Source organism: Miniopterus schreibersii, assembly GCF_964146895.1.
Source record: "Miniopterus schreibersii genome assembly, chromosome: 6".
Classification (NCBI taxonomy): Eukaryota; Metazoa; Chordata; class Mammalia; order Chiroptera; family Miniopteridae; genus Miniopterus; species Miniopterus schreibersii.
In genome coordinates this window covers 59,459,186-59,479,483 of record NC_138107.1, presented here as the reverse complement: position 1 = coordinate 59,479,483, position 20,298 = coordinate 59,459,186, and the positions used below count along the sequence as shown (strand labels likewise).

At 37.5% G+C, this 20,298-nt stretch overlaps 1 protein-coding gene across 1 annotated transcript in view; it reads left to right on the top strand.

Moving 5' to 3' along the window:
- The first annotated feature begins 2,182 nt into the window (after positions 1-2,182).
- The window catches only part of FRK (fyn related Src family tyrosine kinase), an 82,364-nt gene continuing 64,248 nt past the window's right edge, over positions 2,183-20,298 (top strand). Inside the window, exon 1 of the mRNA XM_081140244.1 lies at positions 2,183-3,118. Coding sequence (XP_080996370.1) covers positions 2,760-3,118 — 359 coding nt within the window. The 5' untranslated portion in view covers positions 2,183-2,759. The remainder of the gene's footprint in view (positions 3,119-20,298) is intronic.

The following is a 20,298-nucleotide window of genomic DNA, read 5'->3' as shown; positions in this document are numbered from 1 at the left end:
TCTGGCACTGTTATAATTATAAAAATGAGTCAGAGATATTCGGATAAGCTGGAGGAAGGGAGACTAGTTAGGAAGCCTCTGGGATAATCTAGGGAAGAATATTCTTCTATTTTTTTGCCCAGTACCCAGCTGTCATCTAGAAGGAATAAAAAAAAAATTGTGGAATAAATGAAAAGAAAGACTGAGCAAAATTTGATGGTTGATTAGCTCAGAGAAATGAAGGAGAGAATAAAGGATGACTACAAGACTTCAAGGTTGGGTGACTGCAGAATTCTGGTACTATCGACACAGGAAACCCTTTCTCTTCCCATCCCTCGGCTTAGCTTTCTCAGGCCATTGCTCGCCTGACATCTTTGGATGGTCGCCGTCTTTTCAGATTTATTCACCAGTTCAGTGACTGTGCTGTTCAGGTCTGCCACTTTTTCTTTTTCCATACTGCCTTGTCATATCTATACTGGACGCATATTTGAATTTAGAACCTTCACATTTTTGAAGTCTCAAACGCCACTTGCAAATGGGTTTTGAGCACGTCTCTTTAATATTATTATTAAATATTATTTCAGATCATGTAGGTATCTCTGGAAAAACTTTAGCATCTATGCCTCTGTTCAGGGGCATTAATAGAGTCCTACACTTTTACAATTAATATGATGTTTGGAACAAAATATTTTTCTGCCTACTCAATATTATATGATTGCTATTTTGTTTTATAAATGGAATTGTATGTCAGGTCCCATATGGCAAACAAACCAACAAACCAATCAACCAAACTAGCTCGGTTTTTGCTTTGTGATTCCTGCCAAATTGGTGCTTCTCTGACTCTCAGGACGGCGGGAGAAACCCGGGAATGTGAGACCTTGTTCTAACCAATTGACCTGTCCACCATAAACGACTGATTTTAGCCCAAGGTAATGGCAGGTGGGGCTGAGGCCATGGTTCTCTGGTTTTCTTTCTTTTTTCTTTTCTTCTCTTCAGTTTTTCTGATGACTAAAAATACCTTGCTGTTTGACAAAGAACAGGAATTTTGAGATTGTACTGGGAGCCAGCTTTACCAGGTTCAAGGCAAGGTTAGAGAGATTGTTTTTAAGAGAAAAACTTTTAAATAAATGTCTTATACAAAAACAAGTGACACGTCTTAAATGAGTTTGCAGAGTTCTCTACCACTGAAAATGGCAGTGTGCTGATCCATCCAAGCTCGTTGCCTGGTATCCTTGGGATCCTATACACACGTGTGTGAGCCAGCTGCCCTGAACTAGGGAAGTGGAGCGAAACCCACGGCCTGGCCCTTGCCGGTTTGGCTTAGTGGTTAGAGCGTCAGCCTGCGGACTAGAGGGTCCCAGGTTTGATTCTGGCCAAGGGCACATACCTCGGTTGCAGGCTCATTCCCCTGCTCCAGTCAGGGCGAGTGCTGGTGGTAACCGATCAATGAGTCTCTCTTACATCGATGTTTCTTTCTCTCCCCCCCCCCCCTTTGACTCTCTCTGAAAAGCAATGAAAAAATATCCTCAGGTGAGGATTTTTTAACCCCCGCCTGTTGGGATCGTGTCCTGGCCTTAGCTTCATTAGGCCCCGAGCTCCTGCTAAGGAAGTTAGTGGGAACCGGTGCAGACCTGGAGGTCAGAGCGTAACAGAAAGAGCCTCCACAGCAGCGCACGCACAGCACTGCTACGCGCTCTCTCCACTGGTCACCTAGTTTCCGTGCGTGCGTGCTTCAGAAATAGTGCATTAAAGATGGGAAATTAAATGTCTCTGTGGGAGAAAGCAATGTTTCAGGTTCTCAGCGTTTTAGTCAGCTGCTTTCACACTTTTCCAGACTGTAAATAGACTTCGAAGCTATTAAAATATGTTCAGAGTGTTGACAAAAGGTAGGGACTCGACGATTCTTTCCCAACTGCCCTTTGTCCAGTGACAAATACCTAAACACGTTAATTTGCCTTTTTATTTCTCCTGGCGGTGGCAAGACAATCCTACTCATCTTTGCGGGTGGGTGGGGCAGGGGGAAATCTCTGCTCTTAGTGTCTGAGCCGGGAACACAGCTAGACAGAAAGTGCCCCGGGCTAGCCTGCTTGTCCAGGAGCAGGGCTTTCGGCAGCTGCTTCTAGAGTTTTGCTTCCTGATGAGGGCGCTGGTCTCTCTTGGGTGTGGGAGAAGGGAGAGGTGAAGAGGCCTGGAATTCTCCTTTAGATCACAGACAAAAAGAAACCAGGAAGTAAGGAGGAATTATTACAGTGTGTTCGGACTAGCCCAGGATGTTGAAGGCCGTAGGCTCGGCTGGCTGGTCATTCATTAGCAAAAGGGAAAGCGCACTGGCTGGGGTCAGGACTGGCCAAGCTGCAGAGGCGCCCCGCCGTAGGGAGAGAGCTCCTGGCAAAGGCAAGATGTGGATCTCTCACCTGGAGTGAACATCTTTCTCTCCTTAACTTTTTCTTGGGACAAAAGGCAAGGTGACTTTTTTCTGTTCTCAGACACTTTTCTTAATAAAGCCCTCTTAATTTTACTTTTGTTGTGGGATTCCTAAGCAGACGAGAAGAAAAGGCATCTTGCCACTAAGCAGCTGCCCAGCTCCCACTGGGTTTTGCTCTGGGACAGCAGCTGCCGCCACAGGAAGCGAGCCGGGGCGTCTCTCCGAGAAGCCAGGGCTGCCTGAAAGCCCGGTGTCGGTGCCGATTTCAGAGCGGCCTGGTAGAGGAAGAGACGGTGAGCCTGCAGAGACACAGGGGAGAGGCAGAGAAGCCCCCTCCCCTCTCGGCCGGGGCAGCATGGGCAACATCTGCCCGCGGCTCTGGGAGTACCTGAAGCCCTGTGTCCCCTGCTTTGTCCGGGAGGCAGGCAAACAGGTGGCGCCCGAGGCGACGACTGAGAACACAGAGAGCCCCTGCCCCCCCGATGCTCCCCGGCCGCAGGGCTGCTACTTCGTGGCCCTGTTTGATTACCAGGCTCGGACCGCAGAGGACCTGAGCTTCCACGCGGGTGACAAGCTCCAAGTCCTCGACACTTCCCCCGAGGGCTGGTGGTTTGCCAGGCACTTGGAGACCAGGGCAGCCGGCTCTGGCCAGCGGCTGGAGGGCTATATTCCTTCCAACTATGTGGCCGAGGACAGGAGCCTGCAGGCGGAGCCGTGAGTAGTACTAACCCGCACTTTATTTCTCGCCTCTGAGGGTGGGGAATGAATTTTCCTTCCTACTTAGCCGCAGCTCCCTGTTTTCCAAAGAGCTGCCGAGAAACTATGAGGAAGTCCTGGCAGGGGCCTTCTGATGGAAACACGCCTCTCCCTGCTGAATGAGGGTGAGCGGGCCGGCGATTGTTGAAATGATTCCTATTCTGCACGTATACCCACGGGCTCTGGGTGCGTCTTCACCATCAACGCATGGTGCATTTCATACTCTGCCTTTCCGTGGGCTGTAAAATAAGTCATGCCTCACTTTAACAACAGAACTGCATTTGTTTTGTAGGTATATCATAGCTCTTCCTTAAGCGACACTTTGAAATCTAAAGTCTCTCTCTCAACATTTAAAGCATCAACTCCAGCCCTAACTTTAATCGTAATCCCTTTTCATTCTGATAGGCACAGACAGGTCTAACATAGAAAGTAACATTTAGAAGATGCTAATTTCCCACTACATATTCATGACTAGACATTTTTCTTTGAGTCCTGGATTTGAAGTTATGATACCCAGATTATGATATCTTTTGGTATTTATTATGATTAAAAACTTGCCAGCTACACAGATTTGGTAAGTTTTAATGAGAAAATAATGACAGTATTTCCCCAGGGGAGGAGATAAAGACTTTATTCTGACATTTGAATAAATGTTATGAATTATAGTAGACCCAAAGAGGAAAATTTCACGTGTTAATTCACTTATCCATCCATATGTCTGTCCGTCCACCCATCCATGCAAGTGCTAGGCACAGTAGTGGCACGGTGAGCGGGGGAAGGGGGAAGGGGGTAGTGGTGGTTGTAGACAAAGTAGATAAAACATAGACTTGACCATGGAAACTTGGGGTCTGGAGGGTTAAGAGGCAAGTGGAGTCTGTCATTGACCGTAACCTCATTTCTGCCTGGTTCCAGTGAAACCCAAGACTGGGATGGATCTCAGGACTCATTTTATAGAATGAATCCTTAGTAGAGGAACCATGGGGGATTCACTCATTTTCTCACATTTTTCTTCTTCTTATGCGAACTGCAGTCTCCCTCATTGGCCCAGGGTAGGAAATGGTAGGGAAGAGCCATGGAGAGTCATGGCTGCTTTCCAATACTCAAATCCAAATGCAAAAGGGTACTTGGTGATTTTGAAATTCTTTGCAATATTAAGAGCCTATAAATGTTGACAGAGGCTTTATTTTAGGCCTAAATAGAGCTGAATTAAAATAGATACTTTTGCCCTGGCCAGTGTGGCTCAGTTGGTCGGGGCATCATCCTGTGCACCAAGAGGTGGTGTGTTCGGTTCCTGGTCAGGGCATGTGCAGAAGGCAGCTGATCAGGTTTCCCTCTCTCTCTGAAATTAATTAAAGAAAAGACACAGACTTTTGATGAGTAGGATTGATCAGTTCTCAAATGAGAAAATTACCTGCATGAATATTTATTGCCTATGATGATCTATAGGAAATATTATTTATTGAGTGCTTACTTATGTGCATTTATATTTTCACTACCATGATTTCCATGAAAGGTATGGTATTATGTATGTTTTATCCTTAGTGTAACATATGTATACCAATAGAAGAAACACTATAATATTAATACATACTAGTGCCTTGAACCTGTAATCTACTACACTTAAATATATTCAATTCATTTAACTGCTTAGGGCCTCTGTTTCCTCATCTGTAAGGTCTCTGGAGTTGCCTAGACCTCTGGATTCCTGGATGTTTCATATGAAGTGGTTCACCTACAAAGCATGTACCAGATAAGCAATTAAAAAATGATAATGTTTAGAGGCTCAAGCAGTGTCTTCACTTATTTAGATTCTCCTTAACAAACAGAAAACACACAACTAAAACGTGGCTGTTTTTTGATTCTCAGGGATTATCTGTGGCCAAGAATGCTTTTCCCTCGGCACATAGCTCCTGACCCTTCCTCTTGGGTTTAGTTCTCAGCAGTGCTCCCATGTGTCATGACTGTCCTAGATCTCCATAGTGGGCTTCCCTTGGGATCTTCACCTCAACTGGAATAAAAACTTGATGCCTGCAAGATGCTGCTGCGGTGCCTCCTGGTCAGAATGGGCCACTTGATTCCTTGCACGTGAACATCGTGGCCTTCGCCTGTGAACCCAGGTTACTGATGAGGGTTCTTGCCACCAAAAGGCTAAACTGCTTCATTACTTTTAGTGCAGGTAGCTGTGTCCTCTAGAATTCCACTCCATTTCAGGTAGAAGGGATTTTATCTTAACAGCCTTCTGAGAAAGGGTGCCCAAATGGCCCACACAGTGCCCTAATACCTGGAAATTATACAAAAACAACTTCGTGTAATATCTTTCTCCACTGACTTTTTCAAACTTTTTCTTCATTTTTTTTTTGCTTATGAGTACTGTGAAAGTTAATGTTTATTTTACAGTGAGCTCAGTAGGTAGTATTAAGTAAAGATTATTGATTATATTCACATGTGTGAGATTAGAAGCAGTGGGAAAACAATGAAAGTTAAGTCATCTAATTCCTAATTAGTTTAGTTCAATGCAGTGCATATTAGTATACGTATGTTTAGGTCTTTATTCTTGACTTGCATTGATGACACAGTGCAACTACTTTTGCAGTTATTATTGCCAGGGCAAACAGTTGGTGTTAGCGTTTGGTGTGTTTGTTTGTTAGTTTTTAATAATAGGAAATAGAGATGCTAAAAATGCGTTAGACTATTGTTAAAATATAAACCTATTTAATAATTGATTATTATTTCATGTATGAATGCTTTACCTTTTATGAATATCTTGTGTTAAGCAATACGGGTAGAACAAAAGTAGGTTTACAGCTGTGAGTACATGAAACAGAGTTTATTCTTGTATTATTATTTACTAATTATTGCATTATTTTCCATATGAACAAGCTGTAAACCTACTTTTGCCCCACCCTGTATAATAAATGTATTCTCAGCCCCTGCCCCTTTTTTCTTCAGACTCTGGTCCCTACGACCAGAAAGGTTATTATTTATTTCTTTATTTTCCAGCTTTATGGAGAAATAATTGACACACATCACTGTATAAATTCAAGGCATACTGCTTGATGGTTTGATTTACATATATTGTGAAATAAATACTAAAATAGTCTCAGTTAACATCCAACTTCTCATATAGATACAATAAAAAGAAAATAAAGGGAAAAAACTCCTTGTGATAAGAAGTCATAGTATTTACTCTCTTACTAACTTTCCTGTGTGCCATGTAGCAGTGTTAACTTTGGTCATGGTGTTGTGCATTACTTTCCCAGTGCTTATTTATCTTATAACTAGAAGTTTGTACCTTTGGACTACATTCCTCAATCTCTGGTAACCACAAGGCTGATTCTTTTTTCTATGAGTTTGGAGTTTTTGGTTTGTTTCTGTTTTATATTCCATGCCGTATATAAGTATTTATTTTTTCTGTCTGATTTATTTCACTTAGCCTAATGCCCTCAAGGTTCATTTGTGTTGTCATAAATGGTAAGATATCCTCTCTTTATGGCTGAGTAATGTTATGTTATATATATATATCACAACTTCTTTATCCAGTCGTCAACTGATGAGCACTTAGATTGTTTCCATGTTTTGGCTGCTATAAATAATGCTGCTATGAACATGGAGATACACATATCTTTTTGCGTTAGTATTTTCATTTCCTTTGGATAATTCCCAGAAGTGTATTAGTTGACTATATAGTCCTGGGTTTATTTCTGGGCTCTCGATTCTGTTCCACTGGTCTATTTTTCCATTTTTATGCCAGTACCCTGCTGTTTTGATGATTACAGCTTTATAGTATACTTTGAAATTAGGATGTATGATGTCTTCTGCTTTGTTCTTCATTCTCAGAATTTCTTTGGTTATTCAGGGTCTTTTGTGGTTCCATATACATTTTAGGGGTGATTTTCTACTTTTGTAAAACATGGCATTGGACATGGGATAGCTTTCCATTTATTTGTGTCTTTTTCAATTTCTTTCATCAATGTCCTTATAGTTGTCAGAGTAAATATCTTTCACCTTCTTAATTAAATTTATTCCTAGCTGTTTTAGTGTTTTTGATGCTATTGTAAATGGGATCTATTTTATTTATTTATTTTTTGAGAAAATGTATTGTTATTGTATAGCAACTCTACTGATTTTTGTATGTTAATTTTGTATTCTGCAGCTTTACTGAATTCATTGATTAGATCTAACAAGTTTTTGGTTGAATCTTTAGGATTTTCTCTGTGTAAAATAGTGTCATCTGCAAATAGGTACAATTTTCTTTCTAATTCTGATACATTTTATTTATTTATTTTTTTGTTGTCTGATTGCTCTAACTACACTTCTACTACTATGTTGAATAATAGTGGTGAGAGTGAGCTTTCTTGTCTTGTTCTTAATCTTAGAGGAAAAGCTTTCAACTTTTCACCATTGAGAATGATGTTAGTGGTGGGTTGGTTATATATGGCCTTTATGATGTTGAGATATGTTCCCTTTCTGCCTAATTTGTTAAGAGTTTTTATTAAGAATGGATGCTGAATTTTGTCAAATGCTTTTCTGTATCTATTGAGATGATTATGTGATTCTTTTCTTTCATTCTATTAATGTGATGTGTCACATCGATTGATTTGCATATGTTGAACCATCCTTGCACTCCAGGGATAAATCCCACTTGATCATGTCTGGTGTATGATTCTTTTAATGTGCCACTTATTTTGGTTTGCTAGAATTTTATTGAGAATTTTTGCATCTAGTTTTATCAGGGATGTTGGCCTGATATATTAATTTGTTTGTTTTTCTAGTAATGTCTTTTTCTGGTTTTGGTATCATGATAATGCTGGTGTTATGAAATGAGTTTGAGAGTGTTTCTTCCTCTTTAATATTTTTGGAAGAGTTTAGGTTTGGTGTTAATTCTTCTTTAAATATTTGGTAAAAGTCACCAGTGAAGCCATCTATTCCTAGGCTTCTCTTTGTTGGGAGATTTTTGATTACTGATTCAGTCTCCTTACTAGTAATTGAATAAACCCATTCTTAATGAGGTATTTTGTCTCTACAACGAATGATTGTATTTATTCTATCTTCAATTTGAATTCCTAGATTCTTTCATAGATGAGTTTTCTTCTTCTGCATCTTCAACATGGAATCCCTTAATAAAACTTATTCTTTTGGTCTGCTTACTCAGAATGCTCTTTATGTTTTTTTATTCACAGTGTTTTTAGAGCTATAGTTAAAGTACACCTAGAAAATAATTATATGTAATTATGTATCAATCTCGGAGCCAAGAGCAATGACTTTAAATTCTGTTGCTTTCACTGTAAAAAAGTTCAAGTAATTCAACATATTGATGAAAAGCAAAATGATCAGCAATTACATAATTTACTCCTAGCATCATTTACATACGAAGAGTTTATAAAGTTGTTTGCCTAATTGTTTAAGTGTGCTTTAGGTGATATCCACACCCTTTTATGCTATATTGGACTAGTATCAGAAATATTTTCTGGAAAGCTTTTTCTCCTCTAATTGCCATGTAAAAGTAGATTATTTCCAATTCCTCTCCTATTCACCGTTTTATGGGCTGCCTTGAAAAAGAAAGTGAGGATATATATTTGTAACTTGTAATTTTGTTGGTAATTTATGATTATGGGATAAAAGTGGTAAAATTTTATAAGTTATGAAGTAATGGGATTTCCTTCCATCTTGTTTAGGGCATATTTTCCTAATTGTGCTCCTCTTTAATGTGCCAGACTAAAGTTCTTTCAAGATTTTATCTAATTTAAAGTTATTGCCATGGTCTTGCTTGAAGAAAGTGGCATGAATAAATAAAGTGGTATATTCTCAAAAAGAAAATTCTCTTGCACCACCATTTTAAAGTAGAATTGCAGCTTCACTGTTTGGTGATTTGTATATTGCTGAATTCAATAAGTATTTAATACAGGTTGTAGACAGTGTTCTTAGTTATTTTCAACCCAGATATCAGTAGATTTCTTTCTCAGATGTAATATAAAGCCGGCTTTGAATCTTAAGTTAAAGGTAGAGGAACAATGGTTGAAAAATTGATCAGAATATCCACAAACTATTCTGACATACCTACTTTAAGCAGTTTAAATCACTAGAAAATCACCTATGGGCAAGCAGTCCCCCAAATTGTTCTTTATCCAGATCATTTCTTTCTTTCTGTTTGTGCTAATTTTCAGGGAAGACTAAATACATATATGTGGAAAATAAAAATAATGCATTTTCAGTTTTTTCCCTCTAGAACAAAGTATATTGAAACACCATAGGTTTAGAAACTAAGTAAAAAATAGACTTACATGTAAGTAAAATACATTATAGGAATACATATGGCTGTTTATCAAATTAAATGTTTTGGATAAATCCAAGATAAGAATTTTAGGACAAATAACTTAAATCAACAAAAGCATATTTATGTGCCAAGAGATTAATTATAAAAGTCTACTATTAAATTACTGTATTACCTATAGAATTATGATGCATTATTCTTGCCTTATCCTTTGATGTAAAATAACAATATGACAAATATGTTGCTAAAATAAATAATTTATAATAAATTACATCTCAGGTATAATATTATATGATTTACCATGTACTATGCTTAAGTTAATATAATAGTGTTTATCTTAATTTTCTATATAATACATTCTTATATAAATTTTCACTACTTCTAAGAAAATGATAATTAACTGCTAAATTAAAATAAATTTTATAAGAATGATGGCCAAGTCACAGAAGTGAAGAAAAAAGGAACCAACTGAACTGCATTAAAATCACAGTTAAACTGTAAGTGTAATTAGTGGTAGTTTAAAATAGTTGATTAACAGCAGTAAAACTCAATTACATGGAGCTCAAAATACTTTTGGTGTGCAATGAAGTGACATAGTATGGAGTCATTAAAATTAGTCAGTAGTCAGTCTTTTCTAGAAAAATTGATAAAATTGATAATGTTTTTAAAGTTTCAATTGTAATATGCCATTCAGAACCACTTTCACTCTAAAACCTTGATTATTTATTCTTTTCAGGTTTTCAAAAATTGCTAATGATGGAAAAAATTTTGTGTGTGAAATAACTCATAAACTACTGTGCTTAGTCCTAAATATTAGAGCCTAAATTCTAATTTGCTCTAATTCATCCTTTAAAAAAATTCTATTGGTGTATTTTTCAAATTGTTTTGTTTTTGTTTAAGTGAATGTATTTAAATGTTTGGTTTGTCTTTGTATATATATCCTGGTGTTACTTTTTGATGAATAAAAGTCAAGCATCTCATCAAATTGATATTGTCAAAGTGGACACAACGTTCTATATGATAAAGCAGGACTAATTTTTGTTTGGCAACTATGATGTCCTGTCTACTGTGTCTTGAAGCTCCTAAAGAAAACAAACAAACAAGACCTTGCCTTAATTAAATCTGTCTGGTTATCAGCTCAGAAAATTCCCTTTGGATTTTCTAACTGCCAGTACCACAGTGAGAACCTATATGGTAAATAAAAATCAGAGCAATCTTTGGGTTTTTCTGGTGGCTATTTTAACTAGGTCCAAACACTAGTAAAGTTTTAATTCAAATATAATGCTGGTTGCCCTTTATGAATCTGGCTTTGTCATGACTTTGCTGTGTGACTATGAGCAAATTATTTGACCCCCTGCCTCAGTTTGTTATCTATAAAATAGGAATAAAAATACCTATTTCATAGGATCGTTATGTGACATAAATGAGATTATTTGTACAGAAAGTGTGCACTGTAGAGAAACTGACACATAATGAGGGCTTAATAAATATTATTTATTATTTAGTTGGGCAGCTCCTCTTGTGTTTGTCTATATGAATCATACACCCCCACTCTAGCCTCAGCTTAAACGCTGAGCATCTTTCGGTCTTTCTTCCATATTCTTCCTCACCTGTGATCTTGGGCTTCTCATGGACTGGCTCTTCTCAGGCCTGCAAATCTCTCCCTCCTCTTTTTTCCCTGGCCTTCTCTACTGTATCTGTTAGGCCTCACCTTGTTTGTTCCTCTCTTCCTGCAACTTTTCCTGGCATTCTAGACTACATTAGGTCCTCCTGCTTAGAGCCTTTTACCTACTTTGTCTATTGCTTATTTATTTGCTGCAAGACGACAAGCTCAGGGTGTGGTAGGGGGGAAGGGGAGCCATTCATTGCCTTGGGCCCCAGAGCTTAGTGTGGTTTCTGTGCATAATCAGCAATCGTAAATATTGGTTGGGTAAATGAATAATTAAATGGATGATTGCTTATCTCCAAATCTCAGGTATTTTAAAGAGCAGCTGACAGAGCCATCCCTGCTCTTCAACTTTCCTGAGTTGCTTTTTTACCTACTAGGAAAATCCAGTGAGTTTCCTCATTAAAGGCATAGGCTGTTTGCGTTCTTTCCACAGTGAATTGTTTAGGCATTAACTTTTGGTTAGACTCATAGTCATAACAGCACAATTTCCAGGTTCCCAGGAATGAGTGGCTTTAATCCACCCCCGGGGAAATAATTTAGGGGGTCACAGACAGATTTGAAGATTCTTTGTAATGTAGAATGAACATGAAGCCAGGAACGGATTGTGAATCTCACTGAAGTGGGATCTAAAGATTGCATTTATAAATATAAAACTATACTGTGGTTATATTTAGAGTAAAGGAATTACTGGTCTGGCTTTTAAATGGACAGAAAACCAAAACCCAATTTTCAAAATTAATGTGGGCCAGACTTGTAAGTTCAGTTTTTGTGCTTAATATACATAATTTCAAATTATTGTGCATATAAGATAATTTTGAGTTTGTCTATGCTGAAAGTTTGACTATTTTACTAAATACTGCATTAATAGATTTTCACTCTTACAGTCTAAAACATTACCAAACAAAATAATTATATGTTCTTTATACTAGTTTTCTCACTAATTAGCTGCTGCTTTTTCTGCAGCATCCTCTGACTCCCATTTTTAATGGGGGTTCTTAGCACTGGAAGGGTTGGGCCAGCTTTTCTGGGGAAGATAGTTATGTAGATTAATAGCATCTTGAATGACCTCCTTACAGCTATTTTCCTGAAGCCTGCAACTTTTGTATTAGTTTATGTGGGTATTTCTCTGAAGATTAATGTAACAGAAGAATTTTGCTAAAACACATAGATGCAAATGTAGAACATGTGGTCTATATTTCCCACCTTCTTGCTTATTTGGCTCATTTCAAGTTTTATAATAGACTATCTCTTGTGTAAGATCTTTTTGTCATGATGTCTTTTTTTCTACAAAGTTTGTCAGTTAGATTTTCTCATTTAAAAATTGAATTAATTTAGTTTTAGATCCTTTAATGTTTTTATTTCTTATTTTTTATTCATGTGGCATATTTTATACTGCATTTGAATTCAGACTAGGTTTTTCAATTAGAGATTTTTTAAAATCAATACTGTTCCTTTTTAAGGTTAAAAGGAGAATGCAATTCACAAAGTACTATTATTAAGAACTCTTGCAATTCAAGAAATGTTATTACTAAGAACTTTTGAACTTTATATTAGATATTTAATTTGAAAGGCAGTTAGACTCGTATATCAAAATAAATATTTCCATTAGCACATTGCCTATCACATTGTCAGTGTGCTTTGGATAATTCAGAAGAATTCCATGTGGTTCCCATGAAAGGCCAATATTGTTGATAGAGTTGAAGTTACTCTAATGCTATTCTGATCCTTTTTGCCATTTCTGAATATTAATCATTTACAACATGCCAAGATTCCCATTACAGGAGGGACATAATCCTGTAAGCCTGAGAACTGTGCAACTTGCAAAGCTTCTTCCAGGAAGTCATCTCTGGAGGATGCCTGTGTCATTTCTGTGAAGTAAGACTCAGGCCACTTTCTCCAAAATCTTTTCAACATTTCTAGTCATTAAAGACTATAGAGTCTATGAGATTCATATATTCATTCAATAACCTTTTTGCATATATTTACTTTATTAAAGGCACTGATTTTTGTATAGTGGGATATACCAAAATGAGTAAGGCAGTGCTCTTTTCTAGAGAATTTTATGACCTCTGGAGATAAGACTGATACCAAGAATGTATGTCAATGCCACAGACCACCAGGAACAGTCTATAGAGGCTTATTATTCATTGCAGGGAAGGAGAGCGTGCACCATGGACAACAGTGGAGCGTCTCAGTAAGTGTGTGTTAGAAAAGGTGCTTTATAGCATTTGTGGGCATGATTTTGGGGAGGGTTTAAAGAAGCAAGGCTTTGCTCTAGACTGACTGATGTCAGGAAGTGGGGATAAATGTATGATTGGGTATCTTAGTTCGAAATTAAAGCTATAATTGGTAAAGAAACAGCAGTTACTTGTGTTAACCAAAATAAGTGAATGTTTGTGCACTTCTGTGGTTGGACAATGTCCATGTTTTTATGGGTGTTCAGACTTAATTGTGATCTGGTTTTGTTTTTTGGTCCATCATGGTCACAGAGTGGCCTTGTCTGATGTTGCTGTTCTGTGAGATTGTTTATGTTCAACAGGAGAGCAGCAAGGCCTAGTTATAAGTGCCAGGCCAACTCCTGGATGTCAGGGGCTGCTTTTCTCTTTTTCAGCTAGCATAAGTCAGATGTTGATGAATGTTGTAAGAGTAGCACAGACTGTCATGAAGCATACAGTTAAATTTTTTTAAAATGGATGAATGAAAAAACAAATACGTAGATGAATGTGGGCAAAGGTAGAAGAGATCAGTCCTGGTTTTGGGAAAATCGCACCCCCTTTTTTTTTTTAGAGTTCAGCTCACATGACCCTCTTCCAAGAAGCTTTTACAAACCTTATAATTTGTTCTGATGATTCTGTATTTCTTGTGAGTAGAGCAATAGTTAATAATGACTGATGTTTATTGAAGGCTTAACATTGTACTACTCACCACACAAATAACTTCACTTGCATTACTTTATATATTACAACCTTATGAAGAAGATACCTTTGTTACTTCAATTTACAGATGAGGAGACTCAAACCAGGAGAGTTTAAGTAAACTGCGGAAGGCTACACAGGTAATAAAGGATGAGACTGAGAATTGCTTGCTTCCAGCCTGCCTACAGAGCTCATACTTTTATCATATAATGGCTAGTTGTACAATTTTTATCTTTCATATGAGACTATGAAGTTGCCTGTATCATGCCTGGAAAACTATTTAAGATGGTGTTTCTGCTCCAGAGAATTTATAATCTCAGGAGGTAAGACCATCAGTTTCCTCCTGAAATTGTAAATTCCCTGTAGTGGAAACACTGTCTTACTCAGTTTTACTCAGTGCTTATTGATGAGACAATTAGTACAAGTTGTTGAATATGGAGGAAGGGAAGTAAATGTGCTTTCAGGGGTTGGTAAGTTATATGGTCTAGTTGAAGCATTCCTGGAGAGAGCAATGAGGAATAAATCTGGAAAAAGGGGTGGGGATGAGTATTTGGCAAAGACCATGTGTGCAAGGTTAAAGAGTTTGGATTTTGTCTGACAGGAAATACATGGAAAGCAGAGCTTTGAAAAGACTGTGATGATGTGGGAATGAATTGGGGAAGTGAGAAGCTAGGCAGGAGTAGGGAAGTTGTTCCAAAGGCCCTTGGCATGAGGTCATAAGGGTTTAGTTGTGATGCTGTTGAAAAAGGGGAGGGGGGGGAAGAAGAGTAGGGATTGGAACAGTCTTATGAATGAAAAATCAAGAAGACTTAGGGGAAGGGAAATAACATTTTTAAGTACCTTCGATGTGCTAAGCACACAAAAGTATATACATGAACTAAATTAATTTTTATAATAGTCCTGCAAGGCAAGTTTTCTTATTACTGTTTTTAAGGCAGAAAATTGAAACTCAGATTTAAATAAATCCAAGAGTATTTCTATCTGGTAAGTAGTAGAGGCAAAACTACAAATTAGATGTAGAAGACAAAGAGAGGATTAAAAAATATGTGACTTGGGACATGGTGAAATATTAAGAGAAATAAACATTTCATAAAGTAACTTTTATGGGAGCTTATTGTTGAATAGAAAGAAAGACAATACATTCATTTTTTCAGCAATGTTGAATTTGAAGTACTAGTAAGTCATCTCAATGAAGATGTCGAGAAATTTAGGAATACAAAAAGTGGAGCAAAGAGAAAAGTCTATTTTATAAAGATGGACTTTTGAAGGCATTTATACAGAGGTGTTTATAGATGTTACGGGGATATAAGGACCGTAGAGTATTGTAGACTAAATAAAGATTATTGAGAACCATAAAGTGAGAGTCTAAGAAACAGGAGAAAGGGGCAAAGATCAACTCTTTAGAAATGCCCCTGGTTTAGGTGAGTAAGTGCATGGTGTAGATTGTAGTAATGGCCCATCTGTTCCTACCTCCTTGCATTCATATTCTTTGGTAGTCTCCTCCCACATAAACTCTGGCCAAGTGACTTGCTTTGGCTAATGGGACAATACTAAATGTGACATAAACAGAGATTGAAACTCATGTGCATGTTGGGGCTAGCTTCCTTATTGCTCTTGAAGTTATGCAACTGCCATGAAAAAAAAACAAAAAAACCCCAAGCAAATCTCCTGGAGGATGAGAGACCATGGGAAGAGAGGCCCTGTTTGTCGCAGTTGACTCACCAGCTGACCAGACACTCATGATGAAGCCCAGTTAAGATCAGCAGAGCCCATCTCAGATTGCTCACCTTTAGATTCATGAGTTAACAAAGTAGTTGTCATGAAGCAAAAACCTCATTAATAGGGCTCTACAGGGAAGAAAAAGAGACATTGAAGAAACAATGAAGAAGAATTCATACAAGTAGAAAAAAAACAAAGAACACATTTTTCAATGTAAGAAGACGGAATGTCAAGAGAGGTTTTGGGTCAAATGCTAAAGCAAGATCAGAGAATGGGGAAAAGGAAAAGACCACTAGATTTGCTGGAAGATTACTGGTGACACTAAAAAGTAGTGTCATAAAGTAATTATGGACGATGGCATGCACTAAAGAGAGAGAGTTATAATGGGGAACTTTATACTCGGTTCAGGGACTCTGTACTGGGAGTTTTAGGCTGTGTTGAGCGATTGAAGGAGTGTTGTATGATAGGGCGCTACACATGGAACTTGGGTCCATCTCTGAGCATAGTGTGAGGTCCAAAGGACTATGTTGTTTGGGATTTACAGAAGGTTTTACCCTCTCTAGGGCATAGAAAGGGTAGCTTTTCTACATTTTCTGGTGGGTTTGGATATTTGGTATTTGGAGGTTGGGGCACTGTGAGAATAGGTTGAGGGATCATTTTTAGCACAGTTTAGCCTTCCCAAAGTTGTTGGAAAAATTAGTGTTCTTTTCTTGGGTGCTATTCTCCCAAGTTTTAGGTTCATTCATATGGGAAGATTGAACTAAGTTCTAGGTCTTAAAGTAGAAGCAGCACATATTTGTAACTTTTAAAGAAGTTTGTGGAGGAGAGATATAGAGTAGAATATTAAGGAGCCATCATGATCACAACTTACTTAGAAGTACTGAATCACTTGAATAGCTCCTAAAAATAATTAATTATATACATGGTATTTACATTTTGATACTTCTTTTCTATGCTAGAGTGGTAGTGCTATTTTATAAAATAAAAAAAATACACTCAGCTCCGCCTATTCCAGTAATGTGTTGGTCCTCTTTGCATTTCCTTAGAAGACAGATGGGGAGTAGGTTAGATAAGCTCAAATTGCCTTCTCTTGTATACTATAATTATAGGATAATGTTCTGTTTAGCTTCAGGCTATTATAATACAGTGCTGCTGTTTCAGATAAAAACAATACAAAATTGACTCAATATCTTGTATCTGTGTTATGCAATTTTTGATTGGAAAACAGGCAGATACAGGTTTTGATGCTGAATCAGCTTGAGCTCTCTGCTATCTCTTATCTAAAGCCTAACTTTTTATAAAAATAGAAAGGCATGCTATTGATTTAGTAGGTCTTGGTAAAATGGTAATATGGTAAAATGGTAGAAAGCAAAATACTTACATGACCATTAGTGGAGATCAAAGAATCCCAACAGATGATTTCCCACTTATGATAATTTTTGTGCTTAGTGAATTTCCTGATAGCTTTTAAAGCATAATTATCTATTTTCTAAAAATTTTAATATTACAAAATATTCTAGTTTATCAATGGCTTCTTTTAACTTTATTTTTAAAAAATGTATTTGATAAATACAAAAAAAAATCTGCAACTTTGAGGTAAGTTTTAAAGCATGATTATTAAGGAATATTCATATAACCAGCTAGCCCATGATCTAAAGTATTACTAATAATAAGTTTCTCCCCTGCCCCATCCCCAGAGTAAAACCTTTTACCTAGAAAATGTTGATAGAAACTCAGTTTCTAATAGCAAAAACTGGAATCAACCCAAATTTTCATTAATAAGAGAGGGCTAAATTGTGGTTTGTTGTACAATAGTGAAAATGATTGAGATGCATGCAACAGCATTGATAAATTTGGAAGCATAATGTTGAGTGAAAAGAAAATTTTAAGAGATTGAATATAATATGATTCTATTTTATAATGTCTACAGATAAGAAACACCAAATAACATATTGTTTGGATGTGTGTGCTAGTAAAGTATAACATAAAGTGTGGGAATGATTAAACAGAGCTATTTGATTTACTCTTCTGAGTATTGTAGATTCTATACTTCTGTAGAATATTTAAAGATATGATTAGAAGTCACTTATGTCATGAAAAATAAAAGACAGCAAGTCTGCTGGCCAAAAGATAAAATACAGATATTGTGGTTGAACATATGTAGTTCATGACTCTATCTTCCTCACAAAAGTATGTCCTCTGAATTACTGGGGAGCCAGAAACCGAGGCATGTGCCCTTAGCAGGAATCGAACCCAAGACCCTTCAGTCCATGGGCTGATGCTCTAACCATGAGGAAACCGGCTAGGGCACCCACTATGACTTTTACGTTACCTTCCCCCAACATTCCAATGACAAGAATCCTTAATCTGTAGACCATGACTCCTACTGGTTCCAGAGATAGGCCCAAGGCAGTCCATGAACCTCTGAAGTTGTATATAAAATTTGTGTGACGTATATTTGTGCATTTCTTTAGGATAAGGGGTTATAAGTTTTATGATATCCTAAAAGGAATCATTTAAAAAGTGTAAGAAACTGTGTTATAAAATCGGCACAGGCAAAGTTTGTTTCTCTTGAAAGGTTAATTTACTTCCTTATAGTAGTTAATAAGAATTTATTACATAGCACATTTTTTAAATTTTTTATTCTTAGTTTCCAGGAAGCTCAGAGTCCAATTAAATGCTTATGCACAATAACTATGTTTGACTTTGTCCGGCTAATTTTCTTTCTTTTTTGAATCCTCCTTTTTTATTCTTGTTCTATAGAACATATATTAAGTTTTTTTTGGGGGGATTGCTATTATAAGTTACTTTAATATATACATAATAATCAATTCATATATGTTTTATGTTTTAGAAACTTAAATTATAAAGGAAAAAAGATTGATATCTTTACCTATTAATTAAAAATCACATTTTAAACTGTCTTTCTGAGCTTGGTTGAGAGACTTAATTCTTTTTTTATTTATTTAATATATCTTTATTGGCTTTAGAGAGAGGAAAGGAGAGGGAGAGAGACAGAAACATCAATGATGAGAGTCATTGATCGGCTCCCTCCTCACGCCCCCTACTGGGCACTGAGCCCGCAACCCGGGCATGTGCCCTGACCGGGAATCGAACCTTGATCTCCTGGATGTTAGATCCATGCTCAAGTGCTGAGCCACTCCTGCCAGGCGAAAGTCTTAATTCTAAGCCAAACAAGAAAAGTTGAATACAATTAACGACTAATGGCCAAAAACCTACCTAGCCACTCCCCTCCCTTGTTCCCACTTGGCTTTCCTGTCTCTAACATTGGTTGGAACTCTCTCTTGCCTCTTACCTTGTTTGCTTTATATCTTTTCAATTTCAATCAGGCATATACCTGCTGGGGAATTCGACACAACCTCCTCCCCTCTGTCCTTGTTTCTGGGCTCGCAGTCACTGTGTATGTGCATCTGTATAAGGTTCATTCTGGTTATCCCTTGATCTGCAGAGGGAAGCAGGAAAGTGCCCTTAGTAGGTGCTCAACCTTGGGTGAGACCCATGTGCGTCAGAGGAGAAACATACAAGGACACGAGGAAAAGCAGACACAGAAGGGAGGAGGGGACATGATGGTTGAAAAGGAACAAACGGAAGATCCCATGTGAAGAATAAAAAGCTAATGTTTAAGGAAAACAAAGAGAATGTGTGAGAAAATAGATTAAGAATAGACGAGCTGACAGATAGTAGCATGGCTTGGTTTCTAGTTGAGGGAAGAGTAGGTAAGGACACTATTCTAAGAATGGAGATAAATCAGACAAATGTGGGCACGCAGGGAGTTCATGACTCTAGGCCTATGTGATTTTAACTGTATTAAAAAACAACCCTGTAGCTTTTGCATTTGTGTTATGTGAGGATTTGTAATAAGGAGACTGTAACCATACGCAGCTTTTCAATTCAAGCTTTACTGTTGGGTCCATAGGGAAGAAAATAAAGCGCTAATTTAACCCTTTTTCCCCTCATTTTACCTTTTTCCTACCATCCAAATGATATATTACACTTTAGAGTTAATTATCACTCGCATTGTAAGAAGAAGACAACCCCCAAATACACATACCTATTGTACAGAGAGTGAAACCAGGTAAGTGACTTCAGGGACCTAAAAATGAGTTGACCTGTGGATAGTTTGGGTTAAAGCAATGTAATAGTGATACAAGGTGGTCTGCAGGGGATGAGAGGGAGTTAATAGCCTTGCTTGGCTCCCAGTGACTTAGCAGGTGTCACAAAGAAAGTAATGACACATTCGGGTGGGTGTGTCTGACATTCTCCTTTAGAGCAAACCTGAGGATTTGTTATTCCCTGATTTAAACAGTCAAAAAAATACTATGTTAATAATAATTAAAACTTTTATTCTGATAGCATGTTCACATGTAGAATATGAAATCGCTTTTTGAGGAGTTAAAAAGAGTACATAACTGGACATGTATAAAGGAAGGTTTACATAAGCTTCTGCACAGTTATGCCGCTGACTTTTCCTAGGACAGAGCTCACTTATTTTGCTCACTTTATCTGTACATTTACATTGGCAGTTAAGTAGCCTGATATTTAT